This window comes from Podarcis vaucheri (genome assembly GCF_965113315.1).
Source record: "Podarcis vaucheri genome assembly, chromosome: 14".
Lineage (NCBI taxonomy): Eukaryota > Metazoa > Chordata > Lepidosauria > Squamata > Lacertidae > Podarcis > Podarcis vaucheri.
Genome location: NC_138752.1, coordinates 36,937,388 through 36,960,903, shown reverse-complemented (window position 1 = coordinate 36,960,903; position 23,516 = coordinate 36,937,388). Strand labels below are relative to the sequence as shown.

At 47.0% G+C, this 23,516-nt stretch overlaps 1 protein-coding gene across 2 annotated transcripts in view; it reads right to left on the bottom strand.

Annotated features, from left to right (window-relative positions):
* The window catches only part of CLUAP1 (clusterin associated protein 1), a 56,602-nt gene extending 54,309 nt beyond the window's left edge, over positions 1–2,293 (bottom strand). The window contains exon 1 of one of the 2 annotated variants that reach the window (XM_082199194.1): positions 2,108–2,293. In XM_082199194.1, the coding sequence (XP_082055320.1) occupies positions 2,108–2,129 (22 nt within the window). In that variant the 5' untranslated portion in view covers positions 2,130–2,293. The remainder of the gene's footprint in view (positions 1–2,107) is intronic. The other variant, XM_082199195.1, reaches the window with a different exon arrangement.
* Between the last annotated feature and the right edge of the window lie 21,223 nt (positions 2,294–23,516).

Below are 23,516 nucleotides of genomic sequence, written 5' to 3'. Positions count from 1 at the left end.
TGCAACTGTTGTACTTAAGTTTGTAAGCTCCTTGGGGCAAGGACACCATCCTCTTCTTACTACGTAGGAAGTTCCATGCACGTTATTATTTACACATCACCCTCAATATACATGGCATTTTGCAGAGGTTATTGTGCCAATGTGAGATCTGTACACAAAGTTTTTGCAATTTAAACTTTGACAGGCAGAAACGTTAAATGTAAGTTGTGGCCAGGTTTTGAAAGGAAGGGTAAAAAATGCAATTACATGTTTTAAGGCTTGCACAGATTTGAGGATGCGTATTGGTGGATTTAGCCAGAGGATTCCAACCTTTTTGAATTCACGGCTCCCTTGACCAACTACATTTTTTCTGCAGCACCCCTGTGGGGCTCAGCAGCCCAGTTATGTCACCCGTTGCTTGCAGAGCTGGCAGCCTCTCACTCTTTTTCAAACACCATCCCTTGTGGAGTGTTCCCTCAGCCTCCTCTCCTTTCCCCTCATCTTGGGAGTCCTCAGGGCAGCTGCTGCCACCGCCCTTGGTTTCTAAGCTGCCACCCCCCCATACACACCCCAAAGAGAGGTGCCTCCTCACACTGCCCCACAGATGCCTTGGAAGATGATGCCCCCAATGGAGTCCGGTGAATGTGAGGCCAGGACTTACTTTGGGAGGCAGCAGTGGCGGCAGCAGCGGGTACCACCAGGCCTGCATGGCAGAAAGGCTCCCTTTCAGTGCCGGGCACTCAGCTCCCAGGCAAGGATTGTACACAGCAAGCACAAGAAAAGCCAGCACAGTGCCTCCCACTTGTCTGTCCAGACTGGCTGGCTGGGCTCCCTCACCCACTGGCTTGCTGACTCCGAGGCTGCCTCAGTTCCTGGCAACCAGCACCCCCTGGCCAGCCCCAGAGGCACCATTTGCCTGCAGAACTTGTAGCCAGGGCTGATGCAACAAACAGCTGTGCAAGCCTTTGGGTGGCAGAAACGTGAGAAGGCATCAAAGGTGGCACCCCTGACCATCCTTCAAGGCACCCAGGGTGCCACGGCACATTGGTTGAAAACCACTGGGTTAAGCAATAGGCTTCATGGCAAAGGCGAGTTTTGAAGGGTCTGGTAAAAGTGTGACCCAAAAGGATTTAATACAGATCCTCCTGAACTACTACAATACCTGAGGTATGTTTGCATCCAATGTAACTTAAGACCCCATAAGAGCCACATTTCTGCAAGCCTTCTGCACAAGATGCAATTTTTAGAATGCATTCTATAGACACAAACATAAGCACTGAATTCGGAGTGGTGTGGATCACGTGTAAAATTATGCAGATTTAAGAGGATTACAAGGGACGTGGGTGGCGCTGTGGTCTGAACCACAGAGCCTAGGGCTTGCCGATCAGAAGGTCGGCGGTTCGAATCCCCGCGATGGGGTGAGCTCCCGTTGTTCAGTCCCAGCTCCTAGCAGTTTGAAAGCACGTCAAGTGCAAGTAGATAAATAGGTACTGCTCCGGTGGGAAGGTAAACGGCGTTTCTGTGCGCTGCTCTGGTTCGCCAGAAGCAGCTTAGTCATGCTGGCCACATGACCCGGAAGCTGTCTACGGACTAACGCTGGCTCCCTCGGCCAATAAAGCGAGATGAGCGCCGCAACCCCAGAGTCGTCCGTGATTGGACCTAATGCTGGGGGTCCCTTTACCTTTACCTAAGAGGATTACAGACATGGTCAACAACAGGCCTGATCAACTTTGGGAGCCAATGTGAGCAGACGCGTGCTGGACTACAGTCAGGAAACCCAGATTCAAATCCCTCTTTAGCTATGACGTTCACTGGGTGACCCTGGCTAGTCAAGAGTCTCTCAGCCTAACTAGCCTTCCTCATAGGGTTGTTGCATTAATGAACGAGAGCGCGTGATGGGGGCGTGTAGGCTGCCCTGAGCTCCTCGGAAAGGTGGAATCATAACAATGATTAATAATTAACTCCCACATTGGTGGTACGATCAGCGATGCCCGGGAACAGATCGGATGTTGGACACTGCATCTCTGTGGAGCTATATAGCGGGCAGCCGTTCCTTCAGGCACATCGGGAAGACAGAGGACGGGGAGGCGGGTGGGACTCCAAACGAAATAAAGGCAACTCGACTCACTCCGGAGGTCGCGAAAGGACATGGTGGCTCCAGGAAACGCTGCGAAATATCCTCTGCTGTTTTGACTCACTCGGCAAACGCTACACTCGCCGAGGCTTCCCCGCGCAGCTTTTCGAGACCAGGCCGCGGCGGTTTGGTCACTATGACAACAAGGCTACGGCGCGCCGCCGGGCTCAAACCGCGCAGGAAGACGAAGAAACGTCTTTGAAAGAAACGAGCGATAAATCGAATGCCAGGCACAGACGCGGAAATGGGCGGGGCTAGCCTAGAATCACAGCTGCTTCTGAGGCCCTGTGACAAGAGAGGGGCGTGGCTTAGCTGCTCGTCGGAGACAGCCATACAAGCAGAGTTTTTTATTTGCATACGTCATGGGTGTAGGCGGGGGGGGGCAGCTGCCCAACCCTAAATCAATAAATATACATAGCAAACTGAGGTTCTGCCCTCACTAACAAAAGGCCTGTCCCCCTAACAAAATCCTGGCTATTGCCATGGCGTACGTTTTATCTGCATGCATTTATTTATTTATTTATTTATTTTAATCTCTACCAGATTTGCAATATTTACTTTATGTGCAATATTCCTAGGCTGCCTTTCAAAAAAAATTATAAAAACTTTACCAGTCAATCCCTCTTCCTACAGAACTCTGGGAATTGTAGCCACGTGCGGGGACCCATAACAAACTACAATTCCCAGCATTGTTTGACAGCAGCTATAAAGCTATAAAGTGGTATGATACTACTTTGAATGCATGGGAGCTAAAGCCTCAGCGCCTAGGGCTTGCCGATCGAAAGGTCGGCGGTTCGAATCCCCGCGGCGGGGTGCGCTCCCGCTGCTCGGTCCCAGCGCCTGCCAACCTAGCAGTTCGAAAGCACCCCCGGGGGCAAGTAGATAAATAGGTACCGCTTACCAGCGGGAAGGTAAACGGCGTTCCGTGTGCGGCTCTGGCTCGCCAGAGCAGCGTTGTCACGCTGGCCACGTGACCCGGAAGTGTCTCCGGACAGCGCTGGCCCCCGGCCAATAGATGTGAGATGGGCGCACAAACCCCAGAGTCTGTCAAGACTGGCCCGTTCGGGCAGGGGTACCTTTACCTTTACCTTTATAAAGCTATAAAGTGGTATGATACTACTTTGAATGCATGGGAGCCTTATTCTGAGCCCCAGCTGCTGACACATTCACTATGAAGGTACGCATCAACACCTACATGCAACATAGAATGAATCACATTCGTTTTGTGCCAGAGTAGCCTTTATGGTAATCTTTGCAAAGGAATAAGTGCTTGCACTACTGTATTGTTGTTGTTTAGTCGTTTAGTCATGTCCGACTCTTCGTGACCCCATGGACCAGAGCACGCCAGGCACTTCTGTCTTCCACTGCCTCCCGCAGTTTGGTCAAACTCATGCTGGTAGCTTCGAAGACACTATCCAACCATCTCGTCCTCTGTCGTCCCCTTCTCCTTGTGCCCTCCATCTTTCCCAACATCAGGGCCTTTTCCAGGGAGTCTTCTCTTCTCATGAGGTGTCCAAAGTATTGGAGCCTCAGCTTCATGATCTGTCCTTCCAGTGAGCACTCAGGGCTGATTTCCTTCAGAATGGATAGGTTTGATCTTCTTGCAGTCCATGGGACTCTCAAGAGTCTCCTCCAGCACCATAATTCAAAAGCATCAATTCTTTGGCGATCAGCCTTCTTTATGGTCCAGCTCTCACTTCCATACATCACTACTGGGAAAACCATAGCTTTTACTATACAGACCTTTGCTGGCAAGGTGATGTCTCTGCTTTTTATGATGCTGTCTAGGTTTGTCATTGCTTTCCTCCCAAGAAGCAGGCGTCTCTTAATTTCGTGGCTGCTGTCACCATCTGCAGTGATCATGGAGTCCAAGAAAGTAAAATCTCTCACTGCCTCCATTTCTTCCCCTTCTATTTGCCAGGAGGTGATGGGACCAGTGGCCATGATCTTCGTTTTTTGATGTTGAGCTTCAGACCATGTTTGTGCTCTCCGCTTTCACCCTCAATAAAAGGTTCTTTAATTCCTCCTCACTTTCTGCCATCAAGGTTGTGTCATCTGCATATCTGAGGTTGTTGATATTTCTTCCAGCAATCTTAATTCCGGCTAGGGATTCATCCAGCCCAGCCTTTCACTTCAGCATTAGAAGCATTATGTACTTAAGCACCGGAAATTATGTTCCTAGTCCCCTGCTTCTAGGCACACCATTCCTCCTTATCTTCAGTAATCTAATGAAAGTGACAGCTCACATCTTCACAGTTTCATAACTGACTAACCTCTTCTGAGATACTTTTGTTGGAGTGATGGAGGGAAGCTGCTAATCTGAAAGATGACAGGATACTTTCCGAATTTCTTCAATGATTTATTTCCAAACTGTGTGCCACAACACATTAGTGTGTCGGCTGCAGTGTGTAGGTGTGTCGTGTGAACGCTTCCCGCACTCCTCCTGGGGCTGGAAAGGGGTTAGTTTAATCTCTGGTTGGCTAGTAAAACTGAATTACCGTGTCATGAAATGATGCATGTCTAAGAAGTGTGTCACCAACATGAAAAGTTTGGGAAGCTCTGATGTACACAATTCCTCCACATACAGTATGCTCAGTTGGGATATTTTAAAGGATGGAAGTCGGGGTGTGTGTGTGGCGGCAGCAAGGGAGTCTACCTACTTATTTTAAAGGAGGATTGCCTAACTAGTTATTCTCTTGGGCTTCCATACTGAACTTTTACTTACTGAATTCTTTATAAAATGCTTGGTGGCCATTTTGGTATACTAGAATAAAAAGAAATTGAAACATTGATAAGGTGATATCTTAACTGGGATGTTAAAGCTTTGTATAACTTTCTTAAGGCTATATACAGTGGTACCTCAGGTTAAGTACTTAATTCGTTCCGGACGTCTGTACTTAACCTGAAACTGTTCTTAACCTGAAGCACCACTTTAGCTAATGGGGCCTCCAGCTGCTGCTGCGCCGCCGGATACCGAGTTCTGTTCTCATCCTGAAGCAAAGTTCTTAACCTGAAGCACTATTTCTGGGTTAGTCGAGTCTGTAACCTGAAGCGTATATAACCTGAGATACCACTGTATTGTGTTAAACAGCAACAGGAGCAGAAAAGACCCAGCGAGCAATTTCACAAATGCGGAAAATGCAATTTCAGAATAAAAATACTATAGAAACCCCCCACCCCATGACTTATGAGATGATATGTATGGGATAGGATCACAGTAAGTATGAGTACAAAAGCTTCCATAACCCCTCAGATTTATCTTATTTTATTTTTTTGTTATTAGGTCCACTTCTTAGCCTGGGTGATTAACACTGAATATTGGCCTGTGAGGAGACACAGTTTGACATAATCTGTGAGGGGGCTGTGAATGGAAATGAATGCAAATCTTATAAAACACCAATAGACCTCCAGGGACCATTCTTCCCATGAAAGGCAAATCTGGGTAAATGTGGCACTTCAGGGACAAATCACTACTCAGAAAAAGTAGGAGGGCTATTATTATAATTAATATAATTATACTAATTTATTTAATTATACTAACATTATGCAATTGTCCAATTTCTGTTTCCACCCAAAACCCTCTTTGCAGAAGAAAGAAGTGATGGGATCCTTTTTCATCCTGGCATGCACCCAGGCACCCACCCCGCCAGAACCAAAATAATGATCAACACCTGCCCAGCATTTACGTCTTGACACTAAAGGAGAGAAGAGCTCGTTGTGAGCCTCTGCTCATAAATGAAACATTTCCCTCCTCATGTCAGCAGCAGCTCTAACTAGATATAATGAAGGCACTGGTTTGCCAAGTCTTCCTCCAGAGCGCTTCGGCTGTCAACCTTAAGCCTGTCTGCAATTCCATCATGGAAGCCTTGCAAAATTCTGGCATTAGAGGGGCAATCAGTGGCTGGTTTTTCAGTTATGAGTTGAACTGAGGGACCATTTTGGTCACCAGAGGTTTGCATCATCAGGCCCCTGCTCCACAGTTCCTCCTGTCGGTCCACTTGCTTTGCAGCCTTCATTTGTCTCTTCTCCTCCTCTCTGGGCAGTGGTGTGGATAGAGCCCAGAGGGGAACCCTCTCCCTACCCTGGCTCTCTGCTGATTTGTGCCAAGTCCTGTCTATATAAAGTGAAGAGCCTGGAGTGCACAAATGAACAACTGGGAAATGGGGGCAATATGCACCCGTTTAGCCATTTCTTAACCTTATTGAGATTGCCAGTTGGACCCAAAAGGAACTGAGGCTGGCTGGAGGAACAGCCTAGGCAATTTACGTGAGCGGTTCCTTGGAAGGGGGAGGGGAGGGCTTATTGGAGCTGCCTGGACGGGGTCTTGTGCCACTAGAAAACAACAAATAAATCTCCTTCCCTGGAATCTCTTTCCCTGAATTCTTTTGCTTGGCAGAGAGATTTGTTAGGTGGGGTCATCTGATGCAAAGGTAGTGTACTCTTAAAATTAATAATTATGTAGGTGAAATAATTTCAGCAGATGCAGCTTTTCATACAAGGTGCAAAGAAAACCAGCTAAAATTCTACACAACAGTTAGATGCATGAGAGTCCTGCCTTCCTTTATATTTGGCCACAAATGGGTAGTCTCATAGCCCTCCAGGGCTCCCTGTCTGGCCCTTGGGACCCTCCCCAGGTCACACAACCTCCCAAGCCACACCCCTCACCAACCCTGCTTTGCAGCCCAATTGAGGGGTTTTTGCAAGGCTGGAGTGTATCTAAAGATACTCTGGTGATGCCTCTTGCTTGTCTGGATGGAGAACACAGGTGTGTGTTTGTGTTTGTGTGTAGAAGCTAGCCTACCATACAAATAGGGATGTGGGTGGCACTGTGGTCTAAACCGCTGAGCCTCTTGGGCTTGCTGATCGGAAGATCGGCAGTTCAAATCCATGCGACAGGGTGAGCTCCCGCTGCTCTGTCCCAGCTCCTGCCAACCTAGCAGTTTGAAAGCACACCAGTGCAAGTAGATAAAAAGGTACCGCTGTGGCAGAAAGGTAAACGGCGTTTTCGTGTGCTCTGGCTTCCGTCATGGTCCTTCATGCGCCAAAAGTGGTTTAGTCATGCTGGCCACGTGACCCATAAAGCTGTCTGTGGACAAATGCCGGCTCCCTCAACCTGAAAAGCGAGATGAGAGCCACAACCCCATAGTCGCCTTTGACTGGACTTAACCATCCAGGGGTCCTTTACCTTTTACCTTTACTGTACAAATGTAAAATACACACCTTTTTCTCCACCCACTTTTGCCCCTAGCTCCACCCACTATTGGCATGTGGTCCCCAGAAAGCTGCTATAAATGGAACATGGCCCTCGGACTGACAAATGGTTCCCACTCCTGCATCTGGTCATCATCATCATCATCATCATTCCTGCACTGCAGGGGTTAGATTGGATGGCCTTTGGGATCCCTTCCAAATCTACTAATTCTGTGATTCTAAGGGAAAGCATCATGGCAAAGAGTGTGAGGAGACTGACTCTGACTTACAGCCCTTGCCCAAAGAACGAGCAGCAGCAGGGATCTTTCTTCCCCTTTCCCTGTGTGAAACAACATTACAATAACTTTATAGCAGGAGCAAGTGCTTAGGTTTGCTTTTCTTCCCTCCAGCCCCCTCCCAGTCGCTTTTGTGCTGTGCCTTTTAGATTGGAAGCCTGAGGGCAAGGAGTTTATTATTGATTGTGGAGAGCCTCTCTGGGAGACTTTTGTGGCTGAAGTTCCCTCTCAAAGTGCTTTTAAGAAATAAATGTTCCAGTTCCAGTTCCAGGCAGACCAAGGGACTACTAGGGCTGTGTGCACAATTAAAGCCCTCCCTCCTCCCCAAATCCAGGGAACTGTAGTCCAGGGAACTCAGAGCTACAGTTCCCAACAGCCTTAACAAACTGCAGTTCCCAGTATTCTTGAAATGTGGTGGTGGAATAAACTTTAAATGTACTTTAAATGTGTGGCTTGTATGCAGCCCTGGTCCATCGATGTGCCCTGAACACCCAATTTCTAAAAGCGTTTTGAGTATGCTTTGAATGTGTTTTAAATATATGGTGTATATGCAGCCTGGGTGGTGCAAGGAATGTGTTGCATAGGCCAAGTGTTCCCTTTTACTATATGTTTAATTCTACCATGGGGCGCTTCCAGACAACCCACCGTCCTGATGTATTTTGGGGGATGTTAGATGATGTTGGCCGCTTAATGAGCATTCATCCTGATTTGTTTGCAGGGAGAGTAGATGATGTGGCATCAAAGCGAGTGCTATGTCATACTTTCCAGTGCATTTCCCCTGTCCACTTTCCTTATCACAAAATGGTCAGATATTTTGGGGAAGCGGGTTGGTTGTGTAAGAGGAAAGATAAGCAGGATGGAGTGCTCCTGTTTTGGATTCTGGCCAGCCAGCCACAACCTTCTCCAGGTTACTCCATTCCATTCTACGTCCCTCCTTGGTTACCCCCTCCAACATTCTTTCAGCATGTTCCATTCTCATTGCAGTGTTTCCAGAGTATCCCCTTCCCTTCATTCACCCGCAACAACGATCTTTTGCACTTTATAAACCTCGTGGTTCCTCTCAACCTTGCTAATATCTCCCTCTTATGCATGCATGCATTGCTAAATAAGGTACCACGCTCATAGAACGAGTTTGCTATTAGCATATAGAATAGCCAGGAATTTGCAGAGCTTTACGTGGAAGCAGCTAAGCCTAGAGAACACAGAATCTCCCTGCCCACAGACAGTGCATCTCTGAATATCAAATACTAGGCAGACAACAGTGGAAGGCTTGTGGGTTTCCCAGAAGAATCTGACTGGGCATGATTGGAAACAGGATACTGTTCCAAGGGTGAAAAGCACATGTTTCATCAGCAAACACAAGTTCCGAAGCCTGTGGTTGCCAAATAATATCAACATGGGAAGGTGGCATTTTTCAGCAGCAAAGCAGCAGTGGGGAAGGTGAGGTGTTTAACCTACTTGTCAAAGTGGCCTGTCAGGATTGGGTGAACCCAGGATCCAGCCCACCAACAGAAACAGCAGCAGAAATTGCCGGTGTTTTTATGTCCACAGTGGAAATCAATCCAGAGAATTCAATCCATATTTACTGTTGTCGTTGTTACTTTCAGTCCACAACTGATTAAGTCAACACCCCCATTTGCACAGTTTTCTTTGTAGTGAAATGAAGGCAACAGAATAACACAATGGCAATGTAAGCTATGTAATTAATTACATAAATTATGTAAGGTACGTAAGTTCACTACAGCAAACAACACTCATTCATTGCATTTGTATCCTACCTTTTTCCTCTGTGGAGCTCAAAATGGCATATGTAGTTCTCTTCATTTTACCCGCACAACCACCCTGTGAGGTACGCTGAGAGTAAGTGACCACCAGCCCAAGGCAGTGGCGTAGCGTGGGGGGTGCAGGGGGGGCCGGCCGCACCGGGCGCAACATCTGGGGGTTAGGGTTAGGGGGTGCAAATCCACGGGTCAGGGGGCGCAAATCCACAGGTTAGGGGGCGCAAATTACTTGCCTTGCCCCGGGTGCTGACAACCCACGCTATGCCACTGGCCCAAGGTCACCTAGTGAGCTTCATGGCCAAGTAGGGATTTGAATCCTAGTCTCTCTCAGGTCCTAGTCTGACACTCTAACCACTACGCCACACTGACAGAAGACAAACTGCAGTGGAATCAAAACATGGCTGCATGTAACAGGGTGGAATGGAAAATGGGGGTGTTTTTTTAAACATCCATATCTATAAGGACTTTTCAAATCTGTGATTCATTTTCTCCCCAGTGAACCCTGTTTTGTTAATCTTCCTGCAACGGTGGAAATAACAGTTGTGTTGTTCTTCCCTGTTCAAGCCAGTTGTGAGGGGCTCTGCCCTCTTCTTTGCTCAGAGTTCAGAAGCTGTAGAAACTTCAGTTCATTATGGAAGTCTATCACGTTGCTCTGACTTCCAAGAGCAGCAAAGGTTACCTTCTTGTCCCACATCCCCCATGCGTTCCCAGCCTATAGCTCATTGTTAAGACTTCTTGGTGTTAGAATGGATTACGATTTTCAAGAGCATTCAAATCTCCACGGTGTCCTCTTTTTTGAAGAGTTTATCCTCAGCTGAAAATTTCCACTTGAGCTGTGAAAGAGGCGTAGGGAGGGCTGCTTTTTCTGCGGATGTGAAGCTTGTTGAATGAGGGCCTCCTCTGTTTAGGATAACTTACTGAACATGAAACATTGATGAATAGCTTTGCATATAATGGAAGCCCTAACCTTTTGTCTTCATTTAGGGAAATTACAATCCAAACAACCTGGCCTTGGAATTATCTGCATGCAGGGAAGCTCACATACAATTACTCATCCCCATGTTAGCTGCATTCTGAAGATCATGGTATTTAGGTTGCTGAATAAGAGCCTATTGTTGTTGTTGTTTAGTCGTATAGTCGTGTCCGACTCTTCATGACCCCATGGACCAGAGCAAGCCGGGCCCTCCTGTCTTCCACTGCCTCCCGCAGTTTGGTCAAACTCATGTTCGTAGCTTCGAGAACACTGTCCAACCATCTAGTCCTCTGTTGTCCCCTTCTCCTTGTGCCCTCCATCTTTCCCAACATCAGGGTCTTTCCAGGGAGTCTTCTCTTCTCATGAGGTGGCCAAAGTATTGGAGCTGTTATGCTCACTCAAATTGGCCATGAAAACTACAGGAGCATGGGATGCACCAGCTCAGTTACTGAGGCTTCATACCTACAGCATTTTATTCTAGAATCAATGGAGACTTATTTCCCCCCACATAGTTCCACCCTTCTATAGTTTCCAGCACCTGTTCAGAAGCATTACTGACTCTGACCAGGCAAGATTCCAAAATGTCTGGGTTCACACGTAAGGGGTATTATAGGTAAAGATCAGTAAGCCAACAATAAGCCATGGCTGTGATTTTCACTAGCAAATCATAGTTAAGACGCCAGTTTGGTTTCCCCCATAAAGCTATACCATGTTTTCTTAACTAAGGTTTGTTTAAATCATGGTTCAACATGGGTAAACCAAGCTACTGTTTTTATTATGCCCAATGCATGTTTCCAGGTTGTCCCTAACAAATGAATTCCTTAATTCTGAAACGGCTCAGTTTCTTTCCCATTTTTTCATAATGCGAACCTACATTTCTGTTCCCTACTCTGTGGACTCCTAACCTTATTCAGTCTTATTAAGGTGACATGGCAAGTACAATGATACCTACACAGAGGGGACTAGGGACCAGATCTCACTTTTTTGCCCCTACTTCCTAATGCAGCATTTTCATCCAAAATGGCCCTGTATCTATTTTTATAGGGTTTCAGTACTTACACACACACACACACACACACACACACACACACACACTTTGCATTATGCAGGAGAGCTTAAGTGAACCCAATATATAGGATTTTTTCCCCTTCTGTGTCTGCTGAGCTTCTCAGACATTTCTGGGCTTTTCCCACTTTTCTTTCAGAAGCGCCTGTGGCTACATGGATTGCAGTGTCAACTTTTCTGCACTCAATGGTCTTGTCAGCCTATCCACAGGAACAAGAACAATTGAGTTTCCCAACTGCCTGGCTAACTTTTGAGATGAACAATACATCAAGTTGCCAGGCCAGGATCTTGAAATGCGGGTTGCCACGAGGGATGGAAAAATTTGTCCATTTCAGTTTCTTACTTTTCCAATCTAAAGTTTAGTTCTCCTCACTTCCATAGCAATGTGCAATTTAAAAACCAAAAACCAGTCCTCATGAAAATTCATCAGCATTTTAGCGTACATTTCTCCTAATATATGCAAGTAACTTCCCCCAAATTTAATGCATTCTTGTATGTTATTTTCACTAATATATGCATTTTATGCACACATTATCCTAGTACAGTGGTACCTTGGGTTAAGTACTTAATTCGTTCCGGAGGTCTGTTCTTAACCTGAAGCACCACTTTAGCTAATGGGGCCTCCTGCTGCCGCCGCGCCGCCAGAGCACGATTTCTGTTCTCATCCTGAAGAAAAGTTCTTAACCTGAAGCACTATTTCTGGGTTAGCGGGGTCTGTAACCTGAAGCGTATGTAACCTGGGGTACCACTGTATATACATTTTTGTACACATTACATTACTGAAGAACTGCATTGCAAAATTCAGAGAAATGCAGAATTCAGAGGATGGTTGTGTTTGGGTTCACATATTGTTTCAGAAAGTGAAATTTGGTAGGTTCACCTGTAAATGTGAGCTGAACCAAATCCCTGCTCCCCCTGAGGAGATTTCACCCCTCCCATATCCAAGAATCTCCTGAGGAGTCTGCTGATTCTCCAGAGAGGAGGAGGCGTGTTCTGCTCTCTACTTATTCTGCTCCAGCACCAAGTCAGTCAGCCAGTGTGTCGGAGAGAGAGAGTGTTAGAGAGAGATTGTGTGTTTAGATAAGGTTGCTGCTAAGAGCAGCTGCAGACACTCAGTGCGGTTCAGCATTCATTTATGCTTAGACCTATTTAGCTCTGTATATAGTTGTATTATAGTTGTAGTTATAGAATAAAGAAGATATTCTACAGAGCTGCTCTCCGAGTTGTTTATATACTCTATTAGATTCTGCTATACTTTGCTGTGCGACGACTGTCTTCTTGTGGAAGTGAATCCGGTGCTCACAACTCTAAGCTGTGAGTCCACAGCACTTTGACCTGTTCCTGTGCAGAAGGTGGTCTCTGGAAGTGCTACCCAGCTCGCCTAGCCCAGTCAGGGCTGAAGTGGATGAGTCCAGTTGGTGGCACTGGCTCAAGGGCGATGCTGACACCCCCTCCCAAATTCCCGGCTGCCATCAAATGTGTAAAAGGCGAGGGATAGGTGACTTCAAGTAGCAATGCTATGGGCACAAAGGGGCTGCTGAATCCTTTCTCTGACCATTGTTTTTGCCCTGCGCCTCAGCCTCCTCTACAAGTGTTAACTTCAAGCTTTGAGTGATGGAGGAAGACCGTGATCAGGAAAGCAGCACAGGATGGAAAGAGTTAAGCTCCCCTCCTAAAGCAGCAGCGTCCCATTCTAGGTAGCACCCCCAGCTGCTACTTACCAAAATGTAAAGCAATCCAGCCACAGTTCTCCGTTGTCCATTTGCCTAAATAGTTTTACGTGTGCCCCACTATTGCTCCAAAATTCACAGGGTTCTATGTTCGTTATTTTGGCAATTCTCCATGTGAGCTTTTTGAATCTTTGAAATGTTTCGGCTTTGATTTTCTCCTGATTTGCTTCCACCACCTGATGTCCCTGCACCACCCGCCACCAGCATTCATTTTGGCATCTTGTGAAAGGTGTTCTGAATAAATGAGCGCAGGGAGGGCTGGGAGCCCAGCTTCAATCACAACACCTGAAGGAAACTTTGCAAGTAGCGGAAAGAAAATGTTCAAAGCATCCAGAAGAGCTTGGGATCGCCTCCTTGGAGATGTCATTTTCTGCTGAATGCACATGAAGGATGCAGCATAATCACATGCATTGGAGCATTAACTTACACATCATGATTGAGGTTGTGATAAACTTTTAAAGCTCCAAGTTCAGTTACACATTTGATTATTCTTGGGGGGGTGGGGTGGGGGTGCTAATCCTGTACACGAAAATGGTATGAGATAAAGGGCAGGTAAAACATCAGCTGGGGAGAGGTTTTGAGCCCTGAAGGGTGATGCAAAGCAGATGGAAATTTGAACAAGGGAAGAAAAACCCTTTAAAGGACCAGCTAATGTAGAAGAAGGACACTTTCAAAGGATGTCTTCTTCATCAACCCAAGACTCAGGAGTGAGGCAGTGAGGTGTAATGGTCAGAGGGCTGGACTATGGCCAGGGAGACCCAGGTTCAAATACTCAGTCAGCCACAAAGCTCATAAGGTATCCTTGAACCAGTCACATACTCGCAACTGAAACAACCTCACAGGGTTATTGTGAAGATAAAATGGAGAATGGCGGGGGGGGGGCAGCCATGTTGGATGCCCTGAGTTCCCTGGGGACTCATTTATAGGATATAAATGTTGCAAATAGTCATGAGAATGAGGCCTGCTTAAACATTGGTACGGGTTTCCTATGGGATTTCAAGGTGGATTATCATGAGGCAATACCCAGACTTGACAAAGTAACGTTAATAGCCTGGCAATGAGAGCTAATTGTTAGACCGTTTTTTCTGAATAGCTAAGAAATAACCAAAAGGGGGCAAAATGCAAACCCTGACCCCTCCCAGATAAGGATGCTGTACAGTGGTACCTTAGTTCTCGAACTTAATCTGTTCCAGCAGTCTGTTCAACTCCTGAAACCGTGCGAAAACAAGGCGCGGCTTCTGATTGGCTGCAAGAGCTTCCTGCACTCAAGTAGAAGCTGCTTTGGACGTTCGGCTTCCAAAAATAGTTTGCATACCGGAACACTTACTTCCGGGTTTGCAGCGTTCGGGAGTCGATTTATTCAGGAGCCAAGCTGTTCAAGTACCAAGGTACCATTGTATTCTAGATGTCACTCTATAAGGAGAGGCTGCAATGGAAACAAGAGGGGTGGGCATCTCAGGGTCGGCTGTCTGTCTCCCTAGTAGCTTGTTGATGGAGCAGTGGACTTTAGCTGTCTGGTGGGGAAATTTCCACTGTTTGCTCTTTGTCACCTCTTCACATACTGTGTATAACTAATGCAAGTTTTACAAAATGCCTGTAAGCCTCCAGTGACCTCCTTCCAAAGGAAATCAACCCCTGGAACATCTCACTGTTTGGAGAAGTGGGGAGAATTTAACAGTGTGAAGCCGATCAAAGGCTCATTTCCCATTAGAGTACTTTCTAGTCTGGCTGAAAGCAGCTTTCCAAGGACTCCAGATCATGTATTCTGCAGCTCTTTCTGGGAGACCCTTGTTAGCTGGAGATGCTGAGGAGTGAATCCAGGACCTTCTGCTCCAGCTCACAGTAGTTCTCCAACATGACGGGCACAAGTTCTTTCCTAGCCACGCGGTTGGAGGGTTTCTAACCAGAGAGGTGCCAGGGATTAAGCCTTCTGCAGGTGCGGCACACACTTTCCCAAGTGAGCACAACAAGGCAAAACATGGCTAAGTTAGGGCCATTTGCAATGTGATGCCCTATGCAGCAACACCATGTGAAACCTTGCAGGAATCAAACAATGGGTGAAGGAGAACATGCAATGCAACCACTGGTGGCTGATGCCCATTGGAACTGGTGGAAGACAGGAAGGCCAAGGGTAGGCGGAGCTTAATCCAATGACAGGCACAGCCAGAGCCAATGACAGGTGGAGCCAACTCAGTCAAGTTCTGTCCCCACCCCTACCCCACTGAATTATCTTTTTAAAAATCATTTTTATTTGATTTTAACAATACTGTACAAAGTTATAAAAATCCAAATATATATCCATATACAGAGATTTCTTCACATCTCAGGACTCCTCCCCACCCCCTCCACAGAGTTCCATTTTAAGCATTTAAAACTGCATCTTCTTCCAAACTCTCAGTTTTGTATCAATCCATATTGTCCATGGTAATTGTTACGCTACAAGTGAAATCAAAATCCTGCCAATGTTTCCATCTGCTTACAGTGGTCTCTTAGATAACTTATAATTTCCCCCATTCTTTGGTAAAGCTTTGGTCCTCTTGGTTCCTGAGTTTGCCAGTCAGCTTTGCCATTTTGGCACAGTCCAACAGCTTAGTTTGCCATTCCTCTCTGGTAGGAACCTTGTCTTCTTTCCATCTCTGGGCTAATAGCATTTGGGTGGCTGTTGTTCCGTACATAAAGAGTCTTTTCTGGTCCTTTGGAATGTCGGTACCTGTAATTCCTAATAAAAAAAGCTTCTGGTTTTTTTTAATCAAAAGTTATTTTAAACATTTTTTTCATTTTGTTATATATCATATCCCAGAAAGCTTTTATCACCTTACAGTTCCACCACAGGTACCTTCTGAGTTCTACAAGGGCAGCCAAGCGACTCCTTGACTGCTTGTAAGGTTGAGAGCAGGCAGGCAGGTGTCTGGTTCTGGGCAGACGGAGGTCGATGGGGTCGATGGGGCAGTGCCTCACTCATCCTAGTGGTGCAGCCTCCATTGTGCTTCACCACACCACCACTCTTGCTCTCAGTTCAGACATTCAGCTGTCACCAGTGACCAAGAGTTGACGATGTTCACAGTCAAGTCATTCAAAAAAGATACGTGCGAGCCCTGCAAGGAAGCCGTCTTGTTTTGTACGCACTGGGATTCAGGACATGAAATTCACAAACTGATACCATTTTCTGAACTTTTATTTTTCAGTACAGAAAACACGTATAATCTCTCTCTGGTCCTGTAGACCAAACAACATGATTCTTATCACCCTTCATCACATCCTCGTGCAACCCATGTCTCTTCTTAATAGCATTACGCTTAAACCCACCCCCCACCCCCACAAAACTGTTCTCTGATCACATTATCAGAAAGGTATACCTGGAGCACAGCAATTTTTCCTGCTGTCATTTATAATGTTCAAAGTTCAAGGAGTTTTCTAACGTGCGCTACGTGAGCCACTCGCGTCCAAGCCGGCTGCTCCCAGATTTGATGTACACATCTTCTCGACACCAATACCAGCATTGGGATTTGTAGAGGAAATCAAAGATTCCATTCACAATTTTGTCCATTTGTTCCATTAGAACACATGGGCTGCATTGCCGGATCAGCCTGTCTAGTGGATCAGCCTGTGGCCTGGATCCATTGGGTGGGTTTAATCCAGCCAGGGCCAGCTCCAAGTCTGGGTGGGTCCTGAGTACAACACCCTCCAGTGTGTGTTTGGGAGTGGGGTCTCCTCCATTGAATGGTCCGGTCCTGATCTGTGGTGTAATGCAGCAAGGCAAAGCTCAGTTGGGTTGTATGACAAGGCAAGGTTCAGGCTAGACACCAGGCAAGGTGGGGTGAATTTCAAGAAGGATACAAGACAGGGTTCAGGTTGCTCCAAAAAGGAACATACTAAAACCAAGCCCTTATGTCATGACTCCTGAATCTAGCAACAATTCTGACACAGCCAGAGGCTGCAGAGGCACCAGCTAAAGTTCAGGGCTCTGAGCCAGCTTCCAGAGATCAGGAGAACCCTGCAACTAGAACTGTCAGACAGAGCACCCAGGAGAACCTCCTGGACCACCAAGACCTTCACGGGCACCTGCCCCTGAAGCTGAGGAACCAGATGTCTCACCTCACCCATTATCAGTCTGGCAGCACAGGCAGCGCGCTAAGAAGCAGGCTATACAACAAAGAAGGTTTGTCCATCTTCTGGCCAAAGGGTTGGGCCATTAATTTTTTTTCTTTAAGGGGGCGGAGCCTAGGAGAGGTGGTCTGGAGGCAGAAACTTAAAAGGCGTCAGCCTCCTCCCAACCATTGAGCAAGTGGGTCTCTTGGAGCTGTCATGGTCCTGCAACCTCTAGCCAGCCCTGCTGTTTTGTGGGATCTGTTACTGGACCAAATAATAATAATAATAATAATAATAATAATAATAATAATAATAATAATTTATTTATACCTCACCCATCTGGCTGAGTTTCCCCAGCCACTCTGGGCGGCTTCCAATCGAGTGTTTAAAACAATACAACATTAAATATTAAAAACTTCCCTAAACAGGGCTGCCTTCAGATGTCCTTTAAAGATAAGATAGGTGCTTATTTCCTTCATATCTGAAGGGAGGGCGTTCCACAGGGCGGGCGCCACTACTGAGAAGGCCCTCTGTCTGGTTCCCTGTAAACTCAATTCTCGCAATGAGGGAACCGCCAGAAGGCCCTCGACGCTGGATCTCAGTGTCCGGGCTGAACGATGGGGGTGGCGACGCTCCTTCAGATATACTGGACCAAGGATGTTTAGGGCTTTAAATGTCAGCACCAACACTTTGAACTGTGCTCGGAAACTTACTGGGAGCCAATGCAGATCTCTCAGGAATGGTGTTATGTGGTCCTGGCGGCCGCTCCCAGTCACCAGTCTAGCTGCCGCATTCTGGATTAATTGCAGTTTCTGGGTCACCTTCAAAGGTAGCCCCACGTAGAGTGCATTGCAGTACTATAACATAGTAGTATAACATAACAGCACCAGGTGCAGCCCAATTCTTACTGTGCTTCATAAGGCTGTTCTACTTAAAGGGACCCAGGTCAAAGGCCTGGAAACGATGCCTTATGAGGAACGGCTAAGGGAGCTGGGCATGTTTAGCCTGGAGAAGAGGAGGTTAAGGGGTGATATGATAGCCATGTTCAAATATATAAAAGGATGTCACATAGAGGAGGGAGAAAGGTTGTTTTCTGCTGCTCCGGAGAAGCGGACACGGAGCAATGGATCCAAACTACAAGAAAGAAGATTCCACCTAAACATTCGGAAGAACTTCCTGACAGTAAGAGCTGTTCGACAGTGGAATTTGCTGCCAAGGAGTGTGGTGGAGTCTCCTACTTTGGAGGTCTTTAAGCAGAGGCTTGACAACCATATGTCAGGAGTGCTCTGATGGTGTTTCCTGCTTGGCAGGGGGTTGGACTCGATGGCCCTTGTGGTCTCTTCCAACTCTATGATTCTATGATTCTATGATTCTATGATTCTCTAGCAAGCTTCTTCTGCAAGAGAGAAGGGGAGGCTCTGGTTTTCCAGGATCTTCTCAAGCAGAGTCCTCTGGGACTGAGGACGGCTGTGCTATATCCTCAGGCCAGGGGTGTGGGCATTGGCCCTGCAGGTTCATCTAACAGCAGCACTAATGTGCCCCTGTGTGCCCTTCAGATTCTTGCCTCCATTGCCCAATAAAGAGGGCTCTGACTCCTCCCTGGCAGTAGGTAGCACAAGACACACTATTAGACCAATGAACAAGTGCTGAGTTGTGGGTTTTATAAGGCCTGGTGGAGCTGGATTGGTCCTTGGTGGGGGGTGTCAGCTGACTTGAGTTTTGGCAGGTGGCAAGGCTGGGGATGCAGGTGGTGCTGTGGGTTAAACCACAGAGCCTAGGACTTGCCGATCAGAAGGTCAGCGGTTCGAATCCCCGTGATGGGGTGAGTTCCCGTTGCTCGGTCCCTGCTCCTGCCAACCTAGCAGTTCGAAAGCATGTCAAAGTGCACGGCTCTGGTTCACCAGAAGCGGCTTAGTCATGCTGGCCACATGACCCGGAATCTGTACGCCGGCTCCCTTGGCCAATAAAGCGAGATGAGCACCGCAACCCCAGAGTTGGTCACGACTGGACCTAATGGTCAGGGGTCCCTTTACCCTTTACCTTTAAGGTTGGTATTGCAGCCAAATAGCACCACTGAGGAGCGCAATTCAGCCTGTGCATACGTCTGGTGGTGCATAGTGAGAAAGTGCTGCAGTTCAACTGGTGGGAGCCCTTGCTTGCAATTCTGCAAGTCCTCATAGCAGAAATCTAACCCAGTAGTATAAGGTTACTGGTGAGACTCTGAATGGCTTGTCATCCTCTGGCGTTGTGGGAAAGTCCTCATTTGCAAATCTGCATATAAAATTTGCATGACGCCTCAGTGACAGCTTTAGCTGGAACATTATTCCTCCCCCAGCCTTGCGTAGGATGGCCAACCGACAGTGGCTGTTTCTCCAAGTGATGCTTAAGATGTTTCTTGTGCTTCCTGTATCTGAAACTGAAATATTGAAAAATAAGAAAGCCCTTGCAGACTTGAAAACAGATGTCTTCTATTTCCACACATATGAGCATCACTCTTCCACTGCTTGTTTTCCCTTTCGATGCAGACAGAGACCCAAAAATGGAAATCTCAGATTACATGTTTGCAAAAACAGAGCGGTGGGGTATAATTACACTCTGTTTAGAGGAGTGATTTATACCCTGAACTTGTCCTTCGCTGCAAAAATTTGCACTTCCATCGAGCTCTACCTGTCAGGGACGCGGACTTATAAAAAATATTGGGGGGGCCCGGGAAAGCTCGTGAAATGTAAATAAGCTCATGAATATGCAAATAAGCTCATGAATATGCAAATAAAGTGGCGCCGCCCCCTCGTGAGCGAATAGGGGAGAGCGTGCTGCTGCCTATTAATCAGCTCCGGAACAGCTGATATGCGGGAAACCTGGGGCTAGAGGCAGAAGCCCCCGCCCCCGGGGATTCCCCTGTTCTCGCGGGGGACGGCCGGGGCTCTCCAGCTAGGGCGCGCGGCTGGCTGGCTGGCTGGGGAGGGAGCAGGTGGGGAGGAGGCGGGGGACGGCGGCAAGGGCGCCCGAGATTATTGGGGGGGCTGAGCCCCCCCAAAATTTTTTTTGAGGGGGCTCAAGCCCCCTCAAGCCCCATGGAGTCGGCGCCTATGCTACCTGTCAAGTCACTCAACTGGGAACATTTTTTAAAAGTGCTACAGGACATTACCAGTCCTGTCTGGAGGGTCCAGGGACTGAATACGGACCTTCGGCATACCTAGCAGATGGCTTCAGACTGAGCAATGACACCTGCCACAATCATTCTACCCGCTTCTCCTGTAGTTCGATCTTTCTTTTACTGCTATATTGTAGTGATATTATACTGCTCATTGTTATTCATTGCTGTTAAATATACTAATATTTAGACTATTTTAATGTGAACTACTTTGAGCACAGATTTAATTGTGGGAAATGTGGTATATCAATAAATTGACTGTGACTGGGATGCGGATGGCGCTGTGGTCTAAACCACTGAGCCTCTTGGGCTTGCCAATCAGAAGGTTGGCGCTTCGAATCCCCACGACGGGGTGAGCTCCCGTTGCTCAGTCCCAGCTCCTGCCAACCTAGCAGTTCGAAAGCACGCCAAAAAAGTGCAAGTAGATAAATAGGTACCACTCGGGTGGGAAGGTAAATGGCGTTTCTGTGCGCTGCTCTGGTTTTGCCAGAGGTGGCTTAGTCATGCTGGCCACATGACCTGGAAAAACTGTTTGTGGACAAACAGCCTGTAAAGTGAGATGAGCGCCACAACCCCTGAGTCGTCTGTGACTGGACTTACCTGTCAGTGGTCCTTTACCTTTACCTTTACCTTTTTATCAACTCTCAGTCTAATTTCCCTCACAGGGTTATTGTGAAGATAAAGTGTGTGTGTGTGTGTGTGTGTGTGTGTGTGTGTGTGTGCACGTGTGTGTGATCTTTATTGCCTTCAGCTCCTTGGAGGAAGGTACATAAATGGCATAGTTGCCATGATCCCATTGACTGCTTTTGTCAAAGTCAGAGAGGACAGACAGTCTTATGGCCATTTTCGTGGGAAAGTGGAGTGTCTTCAGAATGTACAGCAAAGTGTAGAAAAACGTAGATCCGTATGCTTTATATAGAGGTATAATGTAATCTATGTATTGTCTACATAGAGATTTATTAACTTACCTGTTTGATCTTTATCCCACCTTTCCTCCAAGAAGCTTAAGGTGGCAAACACAAATTGCCCCGTCCCTATTTTATCCTCACCACAACCCTGTGAGTTGAGACAGCAATTGGCCCAATGAGCTGAGTGAGAATTTAGTATAGAATGACAAAAGGAAAATATGCAATACAGTTATATATGTGTGGGGTTTTTTTTTTTAATGACTGCTCTTTCTTTCCTTCACTTCTTATTTTCCTTTCTCTTTAATGTTGCGTACTGCATATTTGTATATCATATGAAAGAATAATATTGAAGACAGATAACTAAATGGGCAGCAGTGAAAATAGTGATGAGTGGGGGGGGGGCTTTTTCAGGGAGGGGCCCCACGGAGTACATTTTGGCTGAAAGCCACACACCCCTCCTTCTTGAGTGGACACAACTCATATTTTTAACTCTGAGGTGGTCAGCTGCCATTCAGAGCTGGGGGGGGGGGCTTTGCGAGAAAGCAGCCAGTGACTTCTAGCTGAAGAAACAGCCGCAGTGCAGTGTTAGCTGACGGGGCCAAGACACAGAAGGTTAAACCCCACGCGGACTTTAATTTTCCACTGCTGCCTCTGCCATTAATGAACCCTGTTGGACACATCGCCAGAGACCTTGCTTAATCTCCCCTTATCTTGAAAATCACTTCTAAGTAGCACAAACTCACCCAAGGGCTGAGCTTTGCAAAATCGAACTTGCGCATACTGAGCGAGAGGCAATTGGAATTGCAAAATGTACCACAAAGGCAGATGACGGGTGTGTGTGTGCACAACCTCTTCCAAAGTGCACTCACCTCAGCTAAGGTCATATGAACAGATTAAAGCACAGGGAGGGAGCAAAAATTACCTCCCCTGCCCCCTTGTTAGCATTCTGTCAAGTCAATTAAATGTGCAGGAAATGGGGGTGCTAGGAAAATAATATTCACATAAGGTCAATTTGCCTCTCCATTTCAGTGTTTACTTAAGCCATCTAAATTATAATATAACATAGGAAAGCTCCCTTTTATAAAATCAGACCCTTAGTCCATCTAGCTCAGTATTCTCTACACTGACTGGCAGAGGCAGTCCATGGTTCCTGGTATGGCATCTTTCCTGGTGCCACCTGGAGATGCCAGTAACTGAAATAGGAACCTTCTGCCTGCAGAATGGATCCTCTGCCACTGAGCTATGTCCCTTCTCTTAATTCTGATTGGAGGCTGGGGCAAGGGGCCTTGATACAAAGAGCTGGTTACAGCATCTCTAGATTGCCAGGATTTTGTGGCAGGGATTTAAGCACATATTGGGAAATTTAGGTTTGCGCAATCAAAGTGTTCTGGTCACAACTGCACCATAGATGTAATGCATTATTGCCCCACTTTGAGAGAGACAGCTTGCTGTAGTGGTTAAGAGAGGTGGACTCGTAATCTGGTGAACCAGGTTAGCTTCCCAGCTCCTCCACATGCAGCTGCTGGGTGACCTTGGGCTAGTCACACCTTTCTGAAGTCTCTCAGCCTCACTCACCTCACAGAGTGTTTGATGTGGGGGAACAAGGGAAAGGAGATTGTTAACTGCTTTGAGATTCCTTAAGGCAGCAGTTCTCAACCTGCGGCTCCCCAGATGTTGTTGGACTACAACTCCCATCATCCCTGAGCTAGCCTTGCTAGCTACGGGTGATGGGAGTTGCAGTTCAACAACATTTGGGGACCCACAGGTTGAAAAAGGCTGCCTTAAGGGGAGTGAAAGGCAGGATATCAAGTCCACACTCCTCCTCCTCCTCCTCTTCTTCTGTAACTGTCAGGACTTGCCCCAAAGCATGCAGGGACCTGTAATTAGTTTAAAGTGCTGTGAGACCATCTATTCACTTCACAGAACTACAATTCTCAAGAGTTCCCTGAGAAATGGGATTGACTGTTAAGCCACTCTGGGAATTGCAGCTCTGTGAGGAGAACAGGAGTCACCTAACAAATCTCAATGGGATGCGGGTGGCGCTGTGGTCTAAACCACAGAGCCTAGGGCTTGCTGATCAGAAGGTCGGCAGTTTGAATTCCCGCTATGGGGTGAGCTCCCGTTGCTCGGTCCCTGCTCCTGCCAACCTAGCAGTTGAAAGCACGTCAGAGTGCAAGTAGATAAATAGGTACCGCTCCGGCGGTAAAGTAAATGGCG